Below are 14,356 nucleotides of genomic sequence, written 5' to 3' on the forward strand. Positions count from 1 at the left end.
AATTAATTCCTTTGCAAAATGTTATTCTTTTAAAAAAACATTCTAATAACTGAGATTCAGTTTTGGTCACTGTAGAAAATGGTCTATGAAAACATCTCCACAGCAAGGAAGGGATTAGAATCTTATTTCACCATCTCACATTCTATTTAGTTACTTTTTCTATTAGTTCAGTTTAATTCAATGGTAGCTTAAGGAATCAATTTCCAGAGTTCTCTTGCCCCACAATGAAGTGAAATATAATTTGCAATTTTGGCACATTGATAGCATTTGCCGCTATGGGTGAGAATTATACCCCATCACAAAAATTTGGTAATACTGGTCAAAACAGTTCTGAGATATGATACATTAAGGAAAAAAATGATTATGGAAGAGAATTAATCATGCAGTGTAATATATTTCATTTTAGAGAAAAACTCAGCTAGTATTTGCAAAATCTGGAAAAAGAGGAAAGGAACGCAATATAAATGCAGCTGCTGAATTAGGAGGTAGCATACACGCCACAAAATCCCAGCAAAGAATAACCTCTAACTATAAAGCTTGTGCTCCGCTTTTGAGATAATCAGCTTTTGTATTAAGGATTCAATGTTTTTAACAATTATAGACCAGGCATGTTGAAAAAGGAAAATATGGAGCTGACATTCCTACCCTGCTTTCTCTATATCTTAGTTTTAAAGGATCCCCACCCCTTGTCAAACCTGGTTATGGCATGAAAAAATTATAACATACCAATTAACAAAACATGAAGTTCACATTTGGAACTCAGTGACCCAAGGTATCAAGACCAATACAAAAAAAATTAGGGCCAGGTTTACACATGCACACATACACACACACATCTATCCATTTTTATTCCAAAGGTTTTTCTAACGCTTTTGCTGCTGCAAGAAGGAAAAGAATGAACATCCTGCATCTTTTTTCTTCTGAATCGTTTAAAGGGACAGGAAAGTGGCAAACCTTAAAAAAGAATTACTTTGGGGGGAAAGCTTTATATTTGCCATAGGAACATATCTAGACCAAACGCAACAGTCTTGGAATTAATGGGCTTGTAGGGGACTTGCATAGAAACTTAAAAAAACCACTTACCTGTTTGCTATAATAAATATGTTTATTTCATTTTATAATGAAACAGCTTCCTATTTGGTTTTGCTCTTCTCTGCCCTTTTCACTAGCAAATGTAATATCATGTGCAAGTTTAAGAAGAGGATAAATGGCAGTAGTGCCGAGTACTTCCTGTTTCCTAACTACACCTAGAGAACTTAGGGAGAGATGGCAGGGACTCTCCAAGGAAACAAGAGTGGCAGCTTCCCGGAATGGGAGGATCCCCCGCCTGTTGGTGGCTCACAAGAAGGGAAGACCTGTGAATCCCCAACTAAAATTATTGCTTGATTTTGCACATTTCACCCCCACCCCAAGTGCTTAATTGCAGAGTGCTGGCTTCCTGAAGCAGGTGGCTCATCTGCCAAGATACCCTCCTCTGCCTGCGTGTCTTGGACTTCAGCGCTCAAAATCGTTTTGTGTACTACCACCCTCATGCCAAGCAAACTGGCAAAGATGCAGGAGCCACACTGAGCCTGGCAATTCCTCACTTCACGCTGCTGTCTCCCCGGGAGCCGGCACAAAAGGCTTTGAAAGTGTGTAGCCACCGGCTTTCATTGAGTCTCCTCCGGCCTTAACTTTTCCCCTTTCCCCCTTCAGCAACTTGCTGCAGGAGCAGCAGCAGGAGCAGCAACAGTATCGTTGTGCTAGGTGGTCAGCTTTGCGGTTCTCCCATGCGTGCCTCTGTTGGTCCGTCATCCCCATCAGCAAACAGCTCCTTCCCCACCTGGCGCTTTAGGAAAGGTGGCCCACTGACCTGTTCTTGGGGGCAAGGTCTCCCTTGGCTGCTCATTTCTGATATCTTAGGGTGTTGCGAGCACTGCTGCTGCTCCTGCTTGCTGCTTTCTTCCCATCCAGTCCTGCTGCTTCTGGGGTGATAATGCGCTTGCCTCTTACTCATGGACTTGGCATTACTTTCAGTTCAGTTCCTCCAGCACCATGCTGCCCCCGCCTGCCCAGTCTCCTGTGTGCCCTACCGGGAGCCCATCAGCATTCTGTACCCAGACACACAGCTCTGCAGCTGGTTTCTCCGTTTTTTTTTCCCCCTCTGTTTCCGTTCCTGTAAGTCTTCCTGCATCCCACATGGTAGGATAAGAGCCCTCGGGCATTTGAAATCTTATCAATACTTCTCTTCACTTGCAGGAGGCAAAATTTATCGCCTGTCTAGTCTACCAAATTGATGTAGACAGGGAAACTGATCGGGCCAAATTATGTAATGTCTTGAATAACTCTGGCTAAATTTTCCAGTATTTTGTCTTTTACCAAAGAGTAATCCAGAAAATGCCACATTAGTATAAAGCAAACTCATGGGAGAAAGGAGCTTTTTACCTTAATTTCACACATGCTTTTCCTGATTTAAAGTGTGCATGTGCACACACAAACTTTATTTGGCTTTCTGGAGGCTTTCACATTGTATATTCAAACAAATGAAAAGAAATAATATTACAAAATCTACAAACAGAGCTGGGGCTAGGGCTTTTAATCGCATAGATACTGCAAAAGTATTTGTTTAGATATGAATGTTGAAATAATTACTCCCACTAAAAGATAAACTTAATATTTTTATACAATGAGGAAGAATATGACTCAGACTTGGTACCTATTCCATTTACTGGGAAGTCACTACAAATAAATATGCAACTTTTTGTAGTGACTTCCCAAGAGAACCCATTGCTTTCTCATCAATTGTTCTTACAATGAATATAAGCAGTGTCCTATTGATTGGATCCCAAGCCCATCCAGCCTGGCAGTCTGTTTTCACAGTGGCCAACCAACTGCAGAAGGAAACCCACTACCAGACTACCTGCAGATGGCCTTTAGAGGTTTTCACTGCCATTAAGGCTAATTAACTTCCATGAATTGGTCCAACCTTTTTTTTTTTTTGAAGCCAGCAAAGCTTGCAGCCAACATCACATCTTGTGGTACTGAATACCAAAATTGAATTACATTCTGTATTTTAAAAAATCCTTATGTCTATCATGATTCTTCTAGGATTCAATTTCATTGCATGAATGTAGTTGTAGTCTTTTGAGAAGGGAAAAATAGCTTTTCCTTGTCCAATTTATCTTTTGTTCCCCTTAAACCTATAATGCCTTAATACATCTTAATCATGTCCTCCTTTATCACCTCCTTTCTAGACCAAATAGTTCCATATGTTGCAATCTTCCTTCACCAGCTTCTTGATCATCTCAATTATCCTCGATCTTCCAGATGTGGCTTCACCACTGATTTATAAAAGGACAATGTAATATTAACATCTCATTTTCAGTACCCTTCCTTATTATCCCAAACATGTTATTGGCTTAAAAAAAAACCAGATGCACACTGTGTTGACATTTTCACTGAACTTTTTACCGTTGCTCTGTTCCGTTTCAGCAGTCTCTAGTCTTTGCTAGTTCTGATTCCATTAATTTGTATGAGCGGTCAGGATTTTTTGGCAGCAATGCACATCACTTTATATTTGTACTCCTCTATTTTCCAAGCTGAATGGTAATAGATAGCCTTCTTACAAGTAAGTCTTTCTTACAAATAGGTAGTTTTCTTACAAGTACTTGGACATTGGGATGCAAGAGTTCCAATCAAAGCAACCCAAGCAGAAGACTTTCTAGTCTCTTCAACACATCCAAAGAAGGCAGTCCTAGGGTTTTAGACAGAAGACATCAGAGAACGAACTTCATGCCTCTTTCATGCAAAGTATATGCTCTGCTACAGTTCCTACGATATTACAGAGAATGTGAGTTTATAACAGTTGAGGCAACAGGCACATACAATCTTAGCTGCAAGACATAACATGAAGGCCATAATCTGAGATGCAAAGAAAATTCACGGTGCCACTGTATTATCAGTTAGAACTGAGAAGGAAAACCGTGAGCTCTATGGCTATATTGTATGGGGAAACCTATTGTATCACAGACTGCTCAATCCTTTCTTGTCTGCCCAGCACACAGACACACAGCACTGAAAGAGATGTCTCAGCCACCTGATTTTGTACTAATTAGGATTAATTATCTGGATCCAGCTACTGACTACTACCACCATCCCAATTAGTCAGCTTTAACCAATGGAAAGAGAGACAATCAAGGATGGGTATTGTGTTTGGACAAGGAGAAGGGTAATAAGTAAGGAATGTCGCCATCAAACCTTCTACCTAGCTGAACTGAGGTATTCTTCAAGTTGGATGCTCACGGTTAGTGTTTCCGCATGCAGCTTGGTTTAGTATTAGAAACAGGCGTGCTTGGCATGCTTTGAAGAATACAGCTTTACTGGTATCTACAGAAGCAAGCTACATCATCAGCACTGCCTCATTCACTGTGTTCATATGCTCCCTCCTCACTGGGCTATTTTAGGCTTGGCTGGTGCATCCTGATCTTCCAAGGGCTCCTGCTTGCAAGCACCTGTTGCAGGGCATCCTGAAAAGCCCAACCCACCCTAGAATTGATAAGAAGCTAGGGTTGCTAAGAGGTTACCCAAAGACCTATATATATATAGAACACCACATTCTCTCTAAGGCTGAGGGCAATCTGGGTGATAGGACTTGATGTGAAAGTCAATACTCTTCTTTCCTCCCACTCCACATGGATGTATGTGTGACAGTGTTACATAGTTATGTTCTGGACTACTGGCTGAATTGGTAGCAGCAGGCTGCTAATACACTACTACAGGCAGATCTTGACTTACACCAATTCATTTAGTGAACATTCAAAGTTACAACAGCACTGAAGAAAGTGATTTATGACCATTTTTCACACTTACGACCATTGCAGTATCCCCATGGTCACATTGACTTATAATTTACAACTATTGCAACATCCCCATGATCAAAGTTCAGATGCTTGACAGTTGGCTCACATTTATGACGGTTGCAGCATCCTGGAATCATGATCTCCTTTTGCAACCTTCTGACAAGCAAGTCAATGGAGAAACTAGATTCACTTAACAGCCGTGTTACTAATTTAAGAACTGCAGTCACCCACTTAACAAATGTGGTGAGAAAAGTCATAAAATGGGGCCAAACTCACCTAACAAATTTCTCACTTAACATAAATTTTGGGCCCAATTATGGCCATCAGTTGGGGACTACGTGCATAAGTTGAGGACTGTGAATTGGAAACCCACTCTAGACATAAGGGAGGAGGGCTAGATGAAGCCTGCAGTTTTTCTCTCTTTTACAGAAGTAAGAGAGTTTCAATTGCAGAATATATGTTTGCAGTTCAAAGCCCATAATACTGGACTGAACCAATAAGTTAATTAACAAATGCAAGTTTCCTACATTAGTGTTGACCAACAATTTATTTTGTAGAGCTTCATTCCAGCTTCTTCTATTCAACTCTCAAAGATTTCCTGATTTTGCAACTCAGTGGTATCAGAGGAAGGGTGTCAAACTTGCGTCATGCGCTGGCCATGCCCACCCCCGGTTTAGCAAAGGGGAAAAAAGTCCCGATACATCACACGACAATGTGACGCTGTGAGTTTGACATCCCTGTTCCAGAGTATAGGAAGGCTGGAATAAACTCATTACTGTACAACTACAGGTTAACTAAGTACCATCTCATCCCCACATTCAAATAGACCACCTCTTTAGTGATCTCTGTTTTCTTTAACTAAGCAAGAAATATTTAATTTAGTAGCAATTTGTGAGGACGAATCTTAATATTATCATCTAGATTTATATGTCCCTGATTCCAAGATGGGAGGAAGAAAAGTGAGTATGGTCTAAGTCAGGGGTGTCCAACCTTGGCAACTTTAAGACTTGCGGACTTCAACTCCCAGAATTCCTCAGCCAGCAGCTGGCTGAGGAATTCTGGGAGTTGAAGTCCGCAAGTCTTAAAGTTGCCAAGGTTGGACACCCCTGGTCTAAGTGGAAAGGGAAGTTCAGGTCTTAATGGCATGAATTTAAAGTAAGATATCCCAGATTGTTTTTCTCAGATGGCCGTGATCTCTAGCTGTTAACCAGTGGTGGGATTCAAATTTTTTTACTACCGGTTCTGTGGGTGTGGCTTGGTGGGCATGGCCGGGGAAAGTTACTGCAAAATCCCCATTCCCTCCCCACCCCACTAACCTGCTTTCCAGCTCTATTCTCCTGTGCAAAAGAAGACCCAGCCGATCAGCTGGGACTCAATGGGAGGCAGAGAATAGATTGGGTTGGCGGGGGTAACCAGAGGTGGTATTGGCCGGTTCTCCTAATTACTCAAAATTTCTGCTACCAGTTCTCCAGAATACCACCTCTACTGCTATCTCTTCTTAGCATCATGACAGCCATTTCTATGTAACCATTTACAAGGTCACCTTGCGCAACCTGGACCATCTGGTGACATTCAAATAATGGATAAGAGGGTGAATGAAAATGACACACCAATGATTTAGATTCACCCAAAGTTTGGATGTATTCCAAGAATACAGAAACTTTATCCTCTCCTTGAGTTCTGATCTCACCACAGCTTGCTTTGGCTTTTTTTTTATTAGGGAGAGTTGCGTAGTACAGCATATGACAGAATGTTAAGCTTTTCTGCTCTCTTGTATGGCTTCAAGCAGCCCAGATGTTTTCTGAACATCAACATCAAAAAGCCCAATCAGGCATAAATGCAACAACAGACCATCACAGTAAAATATGGAGCAGGAGGGGGGGGCAGGTATATGTCAGATGATGTATGGAGGCCTACCATAGCTACACATAGAGTGGCTCTGGTGTGGAGGTGGTTGTTACAAGATGCTAGGTTTGACCAGTCTCTCGCTCTCTATGACCTTTTTCCACTGATGCAGGAAAAGCAGATAGGAACACCGGCAGTTTTTGATGCGACCAGTAGGGGGAGCTAGTTAGATTAGGCAGAAAAAAATTCAACGCACAGATTCTGCTGTTCACTATTGCACGGCCCCCAACCTTTTGGGCAGTAGGGACCAGTTCCATGGAGGGAGATTTATCCACAGCCTGGAAGGGGCGTGGTTTTGCATGCTGCCTGCATCCCGCAGATGGGACTTTGCTTGTTTGCGTGGCCTGGTTTCTGCCATGTTACATCCCTGTCTCAGTCCATGGACCAGGGATTGGGGATCTCTGCACTATAGTACATTAATCCAATACAGCATGCTTTTTTTTTATAATAATCAAGCTATAGGACTATGTATCCAAATCACATGTGGTGTGGTTATGTACCACATTGACATGTATTCATGTATTTAAGTAATTATTCTATTAAAAACCCTGTGCGTTCATGTAACTACCAGCTATTAATAAACACGCATTAAGACTAAAACTTAGAAACTATAATGAATTATCTTCCAAGGACTGCATACCATAACACTGATTTAGAACTGCTAATTTGTTTTTCAGATCAAACATTGAGTTTTAAGTTTGGTTTTGACAATATTTAGTTTTGCTTTATCAGAAATTAGTTTTATAATTTGGATCCCACTTTTTGGTTCCTATGCTGCAGCATTACTCTTTTACTTAAACAGAATAGTTCAGTCACATTAAATTGTATTATGAAATCTGCTATATCCCAGTCAAAATCCTTTGAGATTGGAGTAGGTTATAAAGCATTGTAAAGTGAATAAAAAAAATAGGCAGGCAGAATAATAAATATTAAACTGTAAGTAAAACACAGATTACACCTGAGTAAAAGAAACAGCAAAGAAGGGCTTGTAAAAGCCATTTCCGCACTTGCTGTGTCAAGGCATTTTACAAATTCCTCAAAAATCAGTTGCTTGCTATGAACTGTAAGAAAATACATGAGATGGAAGTCTCGGAGATCAGCATACAGCCAGATGCATGGGGAGAGGGGGTATTAAGGACATTACACAGAGAGGGAAGGAATACTTTACAACAGAGCCACCCAATAGCCTAACATAGAATCACCGAATTTTCCAAATAATAGGACTGGAAGGGACCTTGGAAGTTGTCTTGTCCAATCCCCTGTCCAATGGCAGGAGGTCTTACATCATCCTGGAAAAATTATTTCCCAATCTTTTCTTGAAAACTCCAGCATATTTACAATTGTTTAAGAATAGAGTGGAATTATTGCTTTTACTGACATTTATCGTAACCTTCACTGACATCTTTATTACTTACATAAACTGGAAAACGTAATTTGCTGATACCATTAACAAGAACAATAAATGGGCAATATTGGAATTCCTTACAAATTTAGGTTTACCTAAAACACCTGCGTGGCTTTCAGCATGAAGCATTTTATAGGCAGGAAGTTATAAATAAATGACAAACTTATCATTAGGTACTAGAATTTTCTCAAGGAGATTGTAAAATGAAATCAAGAGAAGATTTGACAATCAATTTTTCAGTGGTTTTCTTATATACAAATATTAAAAAGACTTAAAGTAGATTATAGTTTTTGTTTTGAATAATGTAAAAGTGGGTTTGAAACAGAATGTTGCACTAATAATGAATATCTTATTGCTGAAATGTATACACTTTTGTTAAAATATGAGAACGAAATTAAGTGAAAGAATGTATGTCAAAATGGTCTAAAAACTTTGATCATGATATACAAATGGACAATGGGAAAACAAGTGGCTGAAAAAAATGAAATTTCAATTACATTCTAACCTTAAAGACAATCTTCACAAACTTTTCTAGAAATTTTCTAGAAGGTATAAAGGTGTTTCAAATTTTTGCTGGAAATGTGAACATGAGGGGACATTATCATCGTTGGTGGTAATATAAAAAAGCCAAAAATTCATACAAATATATATATATATTAATTCAGAAGATTTTATAGATTAAAGTACAGCTGAAACCAGAGGGTTTCTTTTCTTTCATAGACAAGGAACTAGAAAAAGTCATAAAGTTGGAACTTTATGTTATATGTGACAACTGCAATGAGAGTATTATATGCTCAAGCAAAACGTTCCATACTCCCCACATTGAAGGAATGCTTAGTGAACATGATGAAGAATTGACTTCCTTAGTCATAGAAAAGACAATACCCAAATTTATGGCTGGCTGGAAATCCCATATAGACTTTTTTGCATAAAACAGAAACAAAATCACTTATGACATGTAGTTTTTATGACAGCAAAAGTTAGCTGTTTCGTAACCATACAATAAGAGATAATTTTGCAATCATATTTATATTTGCTGTAGAGGAAACCAGAAGCTTCTTTCTGTTTCTTTTTATTCTTGTTCACTATTTTTCCTTGTTTCTTCTTATTAGTTTGTATTAGTTTTTATGTTCTCTTAAAACCTTCAACAAAATTAATTTCAAAAAGCTTGATCTAACAGAGTTGTTCTTACAATCGCACCCCAAAAGCAAAACAGAAACAAAAAAAGTCTTTCCACTTAAAATACATGAAATGGGAAAATACTTTTAGCTTATTTACACTCTGCAAGTGATACCAATACCATAATATAAAGGGACACACATTTGGGGTAGAGGTGGTGGTACAATTAAACACCTCACTTTCCAGTAACACTAATGTCACAACAGCTATCCATCTTTTTCTACGGTAGCGTATGCTGCAATTCAAGGCCTATTTGAAATAACTGAATATACTTATGCAATCACTTGTCTAATATAAAGAACCTCCTCCTCCAGATACTCATGAGATCTAGGATAGTTCCTTCAACTCTTTAGCACGGGGAAGATTTAAATTTTATTCAGCATTAGTAAAACAATAGCCATGTGCTATAGCATAAAATGAAATACAAATCAGGAATGCAAACATTGTTTTAATCTGCAATTGGTAGCTTTCTTGAGCCACGACCAATATCAGACCAGAAGTTGTTCAAACATTCAACATGCAAAGAACATTACAATATTAAGCAGTATTACTGATTTAAAAAAAATGCATCTATTAATAGGTCTGAGAGATACGGTAGACAAAGATTGGACAGAAAACTCAATCCATGCTGTACTTTTAGGAATGTTTCACCACTACAGGTAGTCCTCAAGTTATGACCACAACTGAAACTGAAACTTCTATTGCTAAGGCATGTGGTCATTAAGTGTCACACCCTGTTTTATGACATTTTTTGCCATTGATTGCTAATGGAATCATACAATTGTTAAATGAATCAAGCCTCCCTCAGTGACTTAGTTTGTCAGAAGCCATTTGGGAAGGTCGTAAATGGCCATCATGTAACTTCAGGATGCTGTTACGAATACCTGTTGGTTGTCAAGCATCCTAATCATGATCATATAATGGCCATCCTTTTTTTCAGCACTATCGTAACTTTGAGCAGTCACTAAAACAAATGGCCGTAAGTTGAGGACTATCTGTATTATACATATTGCTGCAGTAAGGCAGCAGGCTAGAAACTAAGGGACTATGAGTTCTAGCCATGCCTTATACACCAATCCAGTTGGGTGGACTTGCATCAGTCACTCTCCCTCAGTCCTCTGATGCAGAAAACGGCAAACCATTTCTGAAAACTTGACAAGAATGAACACTGATTCCAATGTACCAAAACAAACAAACAAACAAAATTATTAGACGGATTAGTCACAACAACATACACCAAGAAATAGATGCTTCAGTTATATTTATTATTCAATTTGTATGCCACCTTAGCCACAAACTCTGTATCATTATTCATTGTATCATGAATGTTTATTCAGAAGTAAGTCCATTCTATTTTTCAGAGAATTACTCTAAGGAAAATCTCATAGATGGTATTTGTGCATCTTAACCATATGCGTGTCTATTCATATTTAAGCCACTTGTCAGCCAATGCCATTACTGTAGGGTTGGAACTTTAACTGATATTGAATTATAAAACAGTCGTTAAAGATAAGGGGTTAAAGACTTAAAGATAAAGTTAAAGATAATGGGGTACTATGGCTCAATAGTTAAAGATGCTGAGCTTGTTGGCTGGAAAACTTACAGTCTGAGTTTGAGACCTGAGTGTTGCGCAATGGGGTGAACTCCCATTACTTGCTCCAGCTTCCGTCCACCTAGCAGTTTGAAAGCATGCAAATGCAAATAGATAAATAGGTACCACTTTGGTGGGAAGGTAACAATCTTCTGTGCACCTTGATGTATAGTCATACTGGCCACATGACCACAGAAGTGTCTTTGGACAACACTTGGCTCCCTCAGCTATGAAACAGAGATGAGCACCGCCTCTTAGAGTCAGACACAACTGGATGGGGGGAAACCGTTACCTTTTTTTATTCTAAAATATTTATTATGGCAATATTATTGGTAGCTCTAACAAACAAACAAGTAACATATATAAAAAATGTCAGAGGAAATTGATTGGGAGTAATAACCAGCAGAGGTGGTATTCTACAGGTTCTGGAGAACCAGTAGTGGAAATTTTGAGTAGTTCAGAGAACTGGCAAATACTACCTCTGACTATCCTCTCCCCCATCTATTCTCTGCCTCCAGAGTCCCAGCTGATTGGCTGGGTCTTCTTTTGTTGCCCTGCACAGGAGAACGGAGCTGGAAAGCAGGTTAGTGGGGTGGGGAGGGAATGGGATTTTGCAGTAATCTTCACCCAGGAGTGGGATAGGAATGGAGATTTTACAGTATCCTTCCCCTGCCACACCCACCAAGCCACGCCACACCACGTGCACAGAACTGGTAATAATTTTTTTTGAAATCCACCACTGATAACCAAGTCCAATCTTGCATAGGTTTTCTAGATCAGCTAAAGCCATCTAGGTGCTTCCATATATAGTGAAACATCAGCCATTTTACTTTTTAAAAAGTTAAAGAAATGAAACTATTAAAGAAGAAAATTAAAATATACATGTTTCTACATTAATTTATTTTAAAAGATTATATTGATATTAGATATGAACAGATTAGGAAGATTAAAATACTCATATTAAAATAATATATTAAAAAAATAATCAAAATTAAATAGAGCTATATTTAGTTTGATTACTTAATATAATACCACAGTTAGCACAATTAATATATAAAATATTTTATTAAAATATTTCAATATTCTTGTAATAAAATGATGGAATAACTTCCATGTAATTTAAAGCTTGTCTATTACAAGAGAAAGGTCCCATTAAAAGTTATCTACATTTATGTGTTTTAAATTCTCTGGAAAAAGAACCTGGCAATGAATGTTTATATCAGAATAAACAAATACAGACTTGTATTTCTTAAAATATCTTGAACACATATATAAAACTTGAAGTTATTTCACATATCTAAAATCCATTTTGTCCTACTCACCAAAGAGCTACAATATGCTTGTAGTTAATTTAATTTGGATATTATGAAATAAGTCGCAGTTACTCAGTGTAGTTACCGCAGTTACTCAATATAATGAGGGGAAAATCTGGGAAAAAAGCTTATCGACCCTATCAGGATCTTCACATAATCTCATTATCTAATGCTCAAAAGTTATCCTGTGTTGTGATTTATCCTCTGGAGGGAAGAGGGGACATTAAAAAGAAATATGCTTCCAATGAAATATCACACTGTATTTCACACTGAATCTATCTGCTGGGGTGCAGCAGGGAAAGGTATCTCTGCTTAGAGAAAACAAGGGGTGATGGGTTTAGAGTTCTCCCTTCCTAATGCTGTTAAACATATCTCGCCACTTCAGAGAATCCAAGCATGTTAGTGCACGAACATTGGTTTTCATAGAGAAATCTCCTAGATTATAAACTCTGAGCGTTTGCATAAAATCTTGATTTTACTCAACCTGACTTAAGATACATATAGTATAATGACATTAAATGAAGGGGAAGTTAGTAGTGATGTTCTACTTCTTAGCATCAGATAGAATTTTACATTGAGAGACATCTCCATTTTCAATTACAAATTACAATTCTGTAGCCTTGATGATTTCTCTCATGCAATGTTTGCAAACTTGGTGGCTACTTTATATTGCTTTTTGAATGTAGATAAATAAACATCCTTTCTAAAGTTTCCAGTTTAGCTCGCATTACTTGCAAATGTATATCAATAATTTAATATCCTCCTTCATGCTGATGAAGTCAATATGCCCCTTACACGAGAAAATACTTTTAATATATGAGCTAATAAATACAGTAAGTGAAAATAAAATATACTTTACTTTGTTCTTTAACCTAGGATAGCTGTTACCACTATTTCTCACACGTTGGACTATTTAAAGGGTGATTGTAGAGAACATTATGGATTTTTTAAAAATGTTTTTGGACTCAAGAGGTTTTTTTTTATAATGCTTTTGGGACTCAGAGTGACATTACTGCAAGAGGCGAGAATGAATCTTTGGGTCATATTTGGAGAGGGTTTAAAACTTTAAATCCCGCTCCACTTGCAATATTATTATATGAAAATCATCAGGCCCAGCAATGCTGTGGAGGTTTAGTAGAAGAACTAACTATCAAATAAAACCAACCAAGTCTTAATATCTGAAAAGTTTAATGAGATTGCAATGCTAAACAAGCTAGTATTTTTGAGATACTTTTGAACTCTAGACAAAGATTAAACATTTCATCCAGATTTCAGAAGGCAAACTGTGGGACCTGACTGACAAACAGAAGGATACCAGCAGTAATAGTACAATAAAGAAAGGAATAACTGGCAAATTGGGCATTTACAAAGCCACTGCTAGCTTTGAGTGTTTATTCATCCTAGAGGACAGAAAGATCTTTTCATACCTCTTTTCACGCACAGCATCTCTGGGGGTCTATGCTGACCAGCACTATCACCACATCATAATACTGAGGCATTAAAGCATATGGGTGCCAAGAGAGACTGATATGTGTTTGATGACACATGGTCATCTGTCCTAAATTTAACTTTAAACTTCAGGAACAAAGGCAACCAGTCAGGTAACAATAACTGTCTTCTGGAGAGGGAAGGTATTTTCCCCAAGTATGAGATGTTAACTCTATCTAGTTCCCCCATTCACAGGTGGAAGTTTTGTCCCTGTCATTCTGGAGGATGCAGGGAAGTGGCCTGTGCCAGGCACATACATCCTAAGGCTATTTTCTCAGGCCCTGCTGACGATTGGGCATCAATTCTCCAGGGCTGCTCAGGCAGAAAATCCACATCAACCCCCACCCACCTCCCTCTGTTCCATCTTATTATTCCAAACAGACATACTTCCGCAGTCCAATAAAGACTCAGCACCCCCTCTGTGTGTGTGTGTGTGTGTGTGTGAGTGTGCGCAGGAGGTGGCTTGGTCAGGAGCCAACATGCATGAGCCAAGGCTGTTTCTGAAATCTGCACAAACAAGTCCAACGTCTCACATTTATTCACAACCTCACAACTTAAGATCGTAACCCCCTTGCATTTACTCTGAAATAAACACAACACCATGGTGGCCCCTGCTCCTTTGACACCTAAAAATATT

General features: G+C 38.5%; 1 protein-coding gene across 9 annotated transcripts in view; it reads right to left on the minus strand.

Annotated features, from left to right (window-relative positions):
• SLC6A9 (solute carrier family 6 member 9) overlaps positions 1 to 14,356 on the minus strand; it is a 56,369-nt gene that overhangs the window by 25,509 nt on the left and 16,504 nt on the right. The window contains exon 1 of one of the 9 annotated variants that reach the window (XM_087929782.1): positions 1,853 to 1,988. The exons of the other annotated variants lie outside the window; for them this stretch is intronic. Within the exon in view, the coding sequence (XP_087785908.1) occupies positions 1,853 to 1,888 (36 nt within the window). The 5' untranslated portion in view covers positions 1,889 to 1,988. Of the gene's footprint in view, positions 1 to 1,852; positions 1,989 to 14,356 lie in introns of those variants that run through there. 9 annotated transcript variants of the gene reach the window in all.

This window comes from Pseudonaja textilis, chromosome 3 (assembly GCF_049901715.1).
Source record: "Pseudonaja textilis isolate UNSWEBS1 chromosome 3, rPseTex1.2, whole genome shotgun sequence".
Taxonomy (NCBI): Eukaryota; Metazoa; Chordata; class Lepidosauria; order Squamata; family Elapidae; genus Pseudonaja; species Pseudonaja textilis.